This window comes from Gadus chalcogrammus, chromosome 16, assembly GCF_026213295.1.
Source record: "Gadus chalcogrammus isolate NIFS_2021 chromosome 16, NIFS_Gcha_1.0, whole genome shotgun sequence".
Taxonomy (NCBI): domain Eukaryota; kingdom Metazoa; phylum Chordata; class Actinopteri; order Gadiformes; family Gadidae; genus Gadus; species Gadus chalcogrammus.
In genome coordinates this window covers 1,476,647-1,486,646 of record NC_079427.1, presented here as the reverse complement: position 1 = coordinate 1,486,646, position 10,000 = coordinate 1,476,647, and the positions used below count along the sequence as shown (strand labels likewise).

At 58.4% G+C, this 10,000-nt stretch overlaps 1 protein-coding gene across 1 annotated transcript in view; it reads left to right on the top strand.

Moving 5' to 3' along the window:
• znf296 (zinc finger protein 296) overlaps positions 1-6,578 on the top strand; it is a gene marked incomplete at its 3' end in the record, with an annotated part of 10,140 nt that extends 3,562 nt beyond the window's left edge. The window contains exons 3-7 of the mRNA XM_056612405.1: positions 5,013-5,128; positions 5,213-5,332; positions 5,414-5,962; positions 6,018-6,107; positions 6,189-6,578. Of these exons, the coding sequence (XP_056468380.1) occupies positions 5,013-5,128; positions 5,213-5,332; positions 5,414-5,962; positions 6,018-6,107; positions 6,189-6,578 (1,265 nt within the window). The remainder of the gene's footprint in view (positions 1-5,012; positions 5,129-5,212; positions 5,333-5,413; positions 5,963-6,017; positions 6,108-6,188) is intronic.
• Positions 6,579-10,000: the final 3,422 nt, after the last annotated feature.

The following is a 10,000-nucleotide window of genomic DNA, read 5'->3' as shown; positions in this document are numbered from 1 at the left end:
TCATCAGCTGTCCCGCCCAACCCTGACTTCTGTCAACGTGGAGCGCTTTGGCTCGACTCCTGTTGTATTTAAATGTGCTAAATAAATAAAAGTGACTTGACGTCAATCCGAGGTGTGTCATCAGGCTGAGGGTCTGCTCCCCCTAGCGGTCTGGTCTGGTCCCTGTAGCGGTCTGGTCTGGTCCCTGTAGCGGTCTGGTCCCTGTAGCGGTCTGGTCCCTGTAGCGGTCTGGTCTGGTCCCTGTAGCGGTCTGGTCTGGTCCTTGTAGCGGTCTGGTCTCTGTAGCGGTCTGGTCTGGTCCTTGTAGCGGTCTGGTCCCTGTAGCGGTCTGGTCTGGTCCTTGTAGCGGTCTGGTCCCTGTAGCGGTCTGGTCTGGTCCTTGTAGCGGTCTGGTCCCTGTAGCGGTCTGGTCTGGTCCTTGTAGCGGTCTGGTCCCTGTAGCGGTCTGGTCTGGTCCTTGTAGCGGTCTGGTCCCTGTAGCGGTCTGGTCTGGTCCTTGTAGCGGTCTGGTCCCTGTAGCGGTCTGGTCCCTGTAGCGGTCTGGTCCCTGTAGCGGTCTGGTCTGGTCCTTGTAGCGGTCTGGTCCCTGTAGCGGTCTGGTCTGGTCCTTGTAGCGGTCTGGTCCCTGTAGCGGTCTGGTCTGGTCCTTGTAGCGGTCTGGTCCCTGTAGCGGTCTGGTCTGGTCCTTGTAGCGGTCTGGTCCCTGTAGCGGTCTGGTCTGGTCCTTGTAGCGGTCTGGTCTGGTCCTTGTAGCGGTCTGGTCCCTGTAGCGGTCTGGTCCCTGTAGCGGTCTGGTCCTTATAGCGGTCTGGTCTGGTCCCTGTAGCGGTCTGGTCCCTGTAGCGGTCTGGTCCCTCTAGCGGTCTGGTCCCTGTAGCGGTCTGGTCCCTGTAGCGGTCTGGTCCTTGTAGCGGTCTGGTCTGGTCCTTGTAGCGGTCTGGTCCCTGTAGCGGTCTGGTCCTTGTAGCGGTCTGGTCCCTGTAGCGGTCTGGTCTGGTCCTTGTAGCGGTCTGGTCCCTGTAGCGGTCTGGTCCTTGTAGCGGTCTGGTCTGGTCCTTGTAGCGGTCTGGTCCCTGTAGCGGTCTGGTCTGGTCCTTGTAGCGGTCTGGTCCCTGTAGCGGTCTGGTCCCTGTAGCGGTCTGGTCTGGTCCTTGTAGCGGTCTGGTCTGGTCCTTGTAGCGGTCTGGTCCTTGTAGCGGTCTGGTCCCTGTAGCGGTCTGGTCCCTGTAGCGGTCTGGTCCTTGTAGCGGTCTGGTCCCTGTAGCGGTCTGGTCCTTGTAGCGGTCTGGTCCCTGTAGCGGTCTGGTCTGGTCCCTGTAGCGGTCTGGTCCCTGTAGCGGTCTGGTCCTTGTAGCGGTCTGGTCCCTGAAGCGGTCTGGTCCTTGTAGCGGTCTGGTCTGGTCCTTGTAGCGGTCTGGTCTGGTCCTTGTAGCGGTCTGGTCCCTGTAGCGGTCTGGTCCCTGTAGCGGTCTGGTCTGGTCCCTGTAGCGGTCTGGTCCTTGTAGCGGTCTGGTCTGGTCCTTGTAGCGGTCTGGTCCCTGTAGCGGTCTGGTCCTTGTAGCGGTCTGGTCTGGTCCTTGTAGCGGTCTGGTCCTTGTAGCGGTCTGGTCCCTGTAGCGGTCTGGTCTGGTCCCTGTAGCGGTCTGGTCTGGTCCTTGTAGCGGTCTGGTCTGGTCCCTGTAGCGGTCTGGTCTGGTCCCTGTAGCGGTCTGGTCTGGTCCCTGTAGCGGTCTGGTCCTTGTAGCGGTCTGGTCCCTGTAGCGGTCTGGTCCCTGTAGCGGTCTCGGTCTCCCAGACCTCCTCTGAGCCGGTCTGGTCCCCCAGAGGGATCGGTTCGGCATGTTCAGACTCTGGAGGCGGGGCCTGCGTGTCTGGAGGCGGGGCCTGCTTGTCCAGGCGCCGCTGGGGAGGAGGAGCTAAGGCTGTGAGCGGCCAGCGGACGTTTAGAAACCTGGTGTACACTGGTGTGTGACTTCCTTCCGTTGTGTAACGCTCGGTGGTCTGCTGCACACCCGGCTTCCTCCTGTGTGTGTGTGTGTGTGTGTGTGTGTGTGTGTGTGTGTGTGTGTGTGTGTGTGTGTGTGTGTGTGTGTGTGTGTGTGTGTGTGTGTGTGTGTGTGTGTGTGTGTGTGTGTGTGTGTGTGTGACCCAGAGGCCTGTTCCACTAGAGGAGATAACCCCAGGGGGATTTTAAATGTTTGAATATGCAAAGGAGTCTGAGTTTCTTTATTAGAAAATTGTGTGAGTTGTGCGTTTTCCGCGCTTATGCTCGGATTTCTTTGATATTTATGATCTAGGTTTGATCAATCTTTGGGTTGAATGATAAAACCGTCACCAAATGATCACCAGGTCTTCTGAGTATTGGCTGCGGGCGACAAAGTTCACACGACCGTTTGTCAAACCGACACCGTGGGGATGTGTGTGTGTGTGTCTGTGTGAGCGTGTGTGTGTGTGTGTGTGTGTGTGTGTGTGTGTGTGTGAGCGTGTGCGCCCGGTAGTTTCGGGTCTGCCGTCAGAACAAGAAATAGTGTATCTCAGAAATGACAGAATCCTCCTGACGCTGAGAAGAAGAGGATGAAGAAGAGGATGAAGAAGCAGCCCTCCGCTGCAGATAGTGATCAGAGTGTGTGTCTATGGGGCGAGTGTGTGACACAGAGAGAGAGAGAGAGAGAGGTTTAAGAAAAGGGGGCGGTCGAGGATTACCGAGGAGCTGTGTGCATCTGCCTCATTCCATTTTATTTATTCTCCTTGTTTGTCTTTTTTTCATCCCCTACATTATTCTCCCCCCCCTCCCCCCCTCCCCCCCTCAGACCCTCACCCATCTTCAGCACTCTCTTCCTCTGCCCTCTTTCAGTTCATACTCCCCCCCCCCCCCCCCCTCCACTGTCTCCCTGGGGACCAGAGATTCGCCTGCTGCTCGTTAGTGCTCCCAGCCAATCTGCATGTTTAATTAGTAGTTATTGCTTCTGCTTAATATTCAAGTGCTTCCTGAGGCCAAATGGGAATCCTTACAACAACAAAACCCCTGAGAGCTGGGGGGGGGGGGGGGGGGCGGGGGGGCGTGGGGACACAGAGACCGGCTGGGTATTGTGTTTCACTCCGGGACCCGGGACAAAAGCCCCCCTGCCCTCCAGGCCCCCACCCCCCACCCCCCGTGGGCCAGATTTGGAGGGTGAGGGTGGAGGAGAGCTGAGATGGTCCCGGGTTGGAGGATCGGTTCCCTGTTCCATCTAAAGGGGTGTGCCGTGTCTCTTGCACCCCCCCCCCCCCCCCCCTGTACAATGATCATCTTTTTTTTTTTCTAAATCTCATTTTCTTTTCCTCTCCAGAGCCCTGACCTACCATCCTCTTCTTCATCCTCTTCTTCATCCTCTTCCTCACTACTCACCCCCTTCTGCACATCAACCCAACTTCCCCCCTTCTCTTTCTCGCCCTCCGTCTCTGTTTCTCTCTCTCTGTCTCTCTGTCTCTCTCATTTTCTCTCTCTCTTAATCTGTCTCACTCTCTACCCCCCTTTAATTCTGCCTCGCTCTCTGTGTCTGTCTCTGTCTCTCTCTCTGTCTTTCTCTGTCTCTCGCTCTGTGTCTGTCTCTCTCTCTGTCTGTCTCTGTCTCTGTCTGTCTGTCTCTGTCTCTCTCTCTCTGTCTGTCTCTGTCTGTCTCTGTCTCTCTCTGTCTGTCTGTCTCTCTCTGTCTGTCTGTCTCTGTCTCTCTCTCTCTCTGTCTCTCCATCTGTCTCTCTGTCTCTGTCTCTGTGTCTGTCTCTGTCTCTCTCTCTCTCTCTCTCTGTCTGTCTCTGTCTCTCCATCTGTGTTGGTCTCAGTCACTCTTTCTTTCTGTGTGTGTCTGTGTGTTTGTGTGTGTGGGTAAAGGACACGGTTCCTCTTTCTTCTCTACTTTCTCTCGACGGAGAGAGAGAAAGCGAGAGAAAAACAGTTGCTCTGTTCTTCGTCTCTCTCCTCCTCCCCCTCCAGTGATACTGAGGGCTCTGATGGGGGAGACATGAAAGAGGCTTACGCCACAGTCGCTTTGAACCCTCACCACTAAAGAAGAGAACTGTCCCCCCCCCCCCCCCCCCCGGTTCGGGATCTTCTTCTCCTCTGCGTTTTGATTTATGCAGAAGAGCCTCATTTGTCAAGCAGGCTGAGTCAGTGCCTCATTTGCATAAAGCCTTCGTTTTCTCCGTTCTGCTAATTAGCAATTTGCAGCTTAATTGGAGAGCGGCTCTCGGCCCGGAGACGAAGCCGTCCTCGTGGAGAACGTATCTTCAGATGTGCTTCATGACACACACCTCCTCCTCCTCCTCCTCCTCCTCCTCCTCCTCCTGGAGGCTGAGAGCCTCCCACTCACTCCCTGCCCTCCGGCCTCTAACCCACTTTCTCCTGCTCCCCAAACACCACCTCCTCCTCCTCCTCCTCCTCCTCCTCCTCCTCCTCCTCCTCCTCCTCCTCCACCCTGGTCTTAAGGTGGTGTTCTTATCAATCCTGACCTTGCCTTTTCATCCTTTCATTCTCCTTCAGGGTCCATCTCTCTCCACCGTGTTCTGTGTGTCTTTGTGTCTGCTTTGGGGGGACGGAGGGGGTTGGGGGGGGGGGGGGGGGGGGTGAATGATTCAATCCCCTGCTGGAAGAACCATTATGGTTACAATTGGTTAAAGGTCTGCATTTATGGCGCGCTTATCTAACCAGTGGCTGCTCAAAGCGCCTAACAATTCAGCCCAACATTCACCCATTCACACACACATTCACACACCGACGGCGGGCTCAGCCACGCAGGGCGACAGCCAGCGGGTCAGGAGCAGTCAGGGTGAGGCGTCTCGCTCAGCGACACCTCCACACTCAGCTAGGAGGAGCCGGGGATCGAACCAGCAACCTTCAGGTTACCAGCCAACCCGCTGTACCTCCTGGGAGGGGGGGGGCCCACGCGCCTGTGTCTTCAGGAACTGTAGTCCAACATGACTAACGTGTGTGTGTGTGTGTGTGTGTGTGTGTGTGTGTGTGTGTGTGTCTCCAGACTCTGAGGAGCCGTCGTTCTTCTCCTGCCAGCAGTGTGGCGGCGTGCTGCCGTCCGCCTGGGCCCTGCTGCAGCACGCCCAGCACACACACGCCCTCAGCCTCTACCAGGAGGGGGAGGAGGGGGAGGAGGAGCAGGGGGGAGGGGGGGGAGGCCACGCCCTCAAACGCCACCAGACCGCCACCCTCGACCCCCGGCAGCTCAGCCAGGCGCTGGCCTCCGCCTTCCAGCCGTCCGGCCGGCGGCCCCCGCGCCCGCGCCCGGCCTCCGGCCCCCCGCAGGCCCTCAACTTCTCCGTCCGTCTCCGGGAGCTGGCGGAGGTCAACACCACCACCACCTCCGCCGCCGCCGCCGCCGCGATGGGGGGGCGGGGCCCGTCCCCGTCCTCCCCCCCGCCCGCGGCGTACCCCTACCCCCAGGCCCCCGGGGCCCCCCGGGGCCACCTGGCCTGCGAGCTGTGCGGCCAGGTCTACCAGTCGGTGCGGGGGCTGTCGGCCCACCGCCGCACCCACGGCTGCGCGCGGCCGTACCACTGCGGCGTCTGCGAGCAGGCCTTCGCCCAGAGCGGCCAGCTGGCCCGCCACATGCGGAGCCACCGGGGGGGGGGGCGGCGGCCCGGGGTACGGGCAGGGGGGGGCGGAGACGGACGAGGACGGAGGGACGCTGGCCGCCATGGCGACCACGACGAGAGGGAGGCTCCCGGCCCCGCCCCTCCCCCTGACGCTGGGCGGCGGCCTGGCGCTGCAGCCCCGCCCCTCGGAGGGCGACCTGGGGGGGGGGGCGGGGGGCCGGCGGGGGGCGAGGAGGAGGCCCAGCGGACCCCCCCCTGCGCCAGCCCCTCGGAGGGCTCCCTGGAGAGCGGCGAGACGGGCGGCAGCGCCGAGAGCGGCATCGCCAGCGGCAACTGCACGCCCAAACGGCCGGAGCTGGGCGAGCCGGGGCCGGGGGGCGCGGAGTGGGGGGGGCGGGCCGGCCGAGGCGGCGGCGGCGGGGGGGCGGGGCCAGGAGTGGGCCTCCAGCACGGCCTCGGAGGTGGTGGAGGAGTGGCAGCGCGAGAACGAGAGGAGGAGCGCCGAAGGGGGCGCCGCGGGCACCGCCATGGACAACATCCTCGGCGGCGGCGGCCTCGTGACGGGCGGGAACGCCCGGAGCGGCGGCGGCGTTCCGGCGGCGAAGAGGAAGAAGGACGAGGCGTGCGAGTACTGCGGCAAGCAGTTCCGCAACAGCAGCAACCTGACGGTGCACCGGCGCAGCCACACGGGCGAGCGGCCGTACAACTGCGGCCTGTGCAGCTACGCCTGCGCCCAGAGCTCCAAGCTGACGCGCCACATGAAGACGCACGGCGCCCGCGGCGCCCGCGCGCCCTTCCTGTGCCAGCTGTGCAGCGTGCCGTTCACCGTGTACGCCACGCTGGAGAAGCACCTGAAGAAGGTCCACGGGCTGAGCCACGCCAGCGTGGGGGCCTACGCCCAGGCCAGCGGCCCCGGCGGTCGGGCCCCCGAGGAGCCGGGGGCCCCCGGCCACACGGAGGGGCTGGTAGCCGTGAAGATGGAGGAGGAGGAGGAGCGGGAGGAGGAGGAGGAGGAGGGGGAGGGCGGTGTGGAGGCGATGGAGGCTGAGACCGCCACGATGATGAAGGGCGAGGTGCTGCAGGAGCAGGAGGAGGAGGAGGAGGAAGAGGAGGAGCAGAGGCTGAGGATGAGGCTGGAGCAGCACATGACGGGCCAGCTCCTACCGCAGGGCGTGGCGTTGGCGTCAGCCCCCTGACCCCCCCCCCCCCCAGTGACTCTGTCCTGGGACCCCACCCCTCCACGTCTCTCTTCAAAGGAACTCGCACACAGGGACGCATTGAGCGGACTCTCTCTCTCTCTCTCTCTCTCTCTCTCTCTCTCTCTCTCACTCTCACTCTCTCTCGCTCTCTCTCTCCGGTCTCTCTCTCTCTCTCCGGTCTCTCTCTCTCTCTCCAGTCTCTCTCTCTCTGCGGACCCTCGTCAGCGCTGAGGGGCGTGTGATGGCCGAGCGGCGTCCATGTTGTGACCCAGGTGGGGACCAAGTGCCTTTCCCTCAGAGCACCCAAGAAGCCCGCGGGGACGGACGTAGCTGCGGGGGGGGCAGCACCCAGTAAGACCCCTACCAGCAACAGAACATTGTGTGTGAATGCAGAGACGATAAACGGATAGAATCCCTCTCGCGGACGGGTGATGTGCAAGCAGTTGTTTCATAACGGCCCACTGATGCAAAATCTATTTTTATTTTTTTGATTTCAATCAGTAAATATCAATCGATAATCCAGGTAGTTTAGACGATATGTTTTCTGGGGTGAAACCAGTGGGTTGGGTGGAGAGAGGCGGTGTGTGTGTGTGTGTGTGTGTGCGTGTGCGCGTGTGCGTGCGCGTGTGCGCGCGCGTGTGCGCGTGTGCGCGTGTGCGCGCGCGTGTGCGCGTGTGCGCGCGCGTGTCGGAGGTCCTCTCTCTCTCTAGCCATTAAGGACGCTCGGGTTCCGTCTCTGGAAGCCTTCTCCAGCCTGGAGGACAGCCGAGGCGAGGCGCTGTGAGACCAATCCAAACACGGCCTGCACCTCCTCAACCACCTCTCTTTAAAGTCGCCTGGGCTGTCACAACAGACGCCGCCGCTTAAATTAATGTTTTCGGGGTCCTCCAGGGGCCTTCGGGGCCATGCCGGGCTACACTCCTGTCCGAGGGACGCTGTGTGAAACGACTCCCTGCTCTGTACCTATGTTCATGTCCTCTCTAAATGTGAAGAAGGAGGCTTAATACTCTTCTGGTTTCCTTGCTTTGCTCCTATGCATATCGCCCCTCGCGGTCTCATGCATACAAACGGGTGTCCACTGGTTCTTGTATATTGCTGTGGTGGTGAATCCAGGATTCTGTTATTGTTTACATTTTGTAAAGCCTCCTCTAGGTCCTCTGGTCATGAGGTCCTCCTTTATTTATGGGTGCTGCATGTTGTTCGTAGTGAAGCCCAAACCTCTTTGTTCTTCACGGTGGAGGAATGTGGTAGATAGCTAGCTGATTGGTGAGAACGAGCACTTGAGTGTGTGTGTGTGTGTGTGCGTGCGCGCGTGCGTGCGTGTGTGCGAGAGCGATGGGAGAAGTGAGAGAGTTGTTTTGGTGTTATTATAATTTCTGTGTGTGTAATTAGCTCGCCTGTCTGTGGCGGCGGTCGTTGGGGCGCTGTTGTGTCCAAAGCATGATGCAAGTTGTTCTCACTGTGGTATAACGCATGTCCACAGGGCTGCATGTGATGCAAGCCTCCGGAGACTCTCCCCTCCATGGCAATACAAAGACACAGGGTCATTTGGTGTGGAGCGAGCTCTACTGTCTGCTGTCATGTCCCTACTGTGTTTGCCTTTATTGATTTTTCTATTTAAAATAAATCTTGTCAGGAAATCCATATGTTGGACACTTTCTTTTTTTCTTTTGCATATATAAAGTGGGTGTGTGAGTGTGTGTGTGATAGCGAGGGTGTGTTCATGTACAATATTTCTGTACATAGTCTTTTTTTTCATTGCCATTATCAATATCGTTATAATAATTGTAACTATTATTAACTTGTCCGAGCCTTTTTTTTTGTTTTCCTCAGATCTCTGTTCTGTCCTCAAATCTTAGCGCTGTATTTTTTTTAAAACTTGACTCCATTTTGTAACTGACCTTGACGCAAGGATCTCAATAAAGGATCTCGATAAAGAATCGAGGCAACGTTGCATGTGTTCTTGTGGTTCCGTGTTCTTGTGGTTCATGTGTTCATGAACCCCCCCCCCCCCCGGTCTGAACCCCGATGAAACCCACCTATGGTCTAGCTACCCCATTACACCCCACACCCCTCTCAAGCTCTTAATGTATGTTGCACTTACACTTAAAATAGTACTTGGCATCGTATAGCATCTTTCTACTTTTTAAAATACATTGAGCTTTTTCCAATTTTTTTTAACCTGGAGTCAATGGGAGCTCAGTGGAGCTGTCTGCACATTCTCTGACACTTCAACTACTTCAAACACCGTAACTTGGTAAAGTTTCAACCCTTAACCTTTGTTCAAACCATTTAACACATCTGCACACTTGTATCTTCAATAATAATTAAGAAAAATAATTTCGATATAATTTATACTTTCTTCAGAATCACAGTTTTAGTTTCATACCGGCTTCGTTTTCGGTTGGTCTCAGTGATTTACGTCGACGCTCGAGCGTGAGGACGTTCAGCAGTGTTGCCAGATTGGGCGGTTTTTCCCGCCGAATTGGGCTACTTTATACAGTAGTGCGTGAGGTCGTACAGCAGCGTTGCCAGATTGGGCGTTTTTTCCCACTTTCTGCATTTTCAGCTAAATGCTTTTTTTTCATTCAGCTGTCAGCATTCACACGCGTTTTCTGAAGGAAATGCAATTTCTAGATCCCTTTGACTCCTGCCAGGAGGAGGTGGGAGGAGGAGGTGAGTGGGGGGGGGGTGAGGAGGTGAATGGGGGGGGGGGGTGAGGAGGTGAATGGGGGGGGGGTGAGGAGGTGGGGGGGGGATGAGGGTGAGGAGGTGAGGGTGCAGTAGCGGGCGGCGGCGCGTGTCTCACGTCGGGCGCTGGCTGTCAACTATTGTCTGTGACGCGTGTGACTGACGTTATGCTAATGGGAGCTGGCAGGCGGCGAGGTGGGCACTGGGAGCTGTAATGGGGGCACTGGGAGCTGTAATGGGACATGCCTGACTGAGGGTTCACAGGGTATGGCTGGTTGGTAGGGGGGGGGGGGGTGTTTGGGCATGTTAGGGGGCAGAGCCCGGTGGTGGAGATGGAGGGGGGGGGGGGGGGGGGGGGGGGGGGGGGGGGGGGGGGGGGGGGGGGGGATAATTGCTGACTCCATCTTAAGAGCATAAAGAGAAAGAGAGAGAGTGAGGGCGAGAGCGAGCTCTGTGACTGCCTCTCGCCCTGGCCCCTCCCCCTCTAGGAGAAGGAAGTGCTATGATCCCTCTATCTCATTAACAGC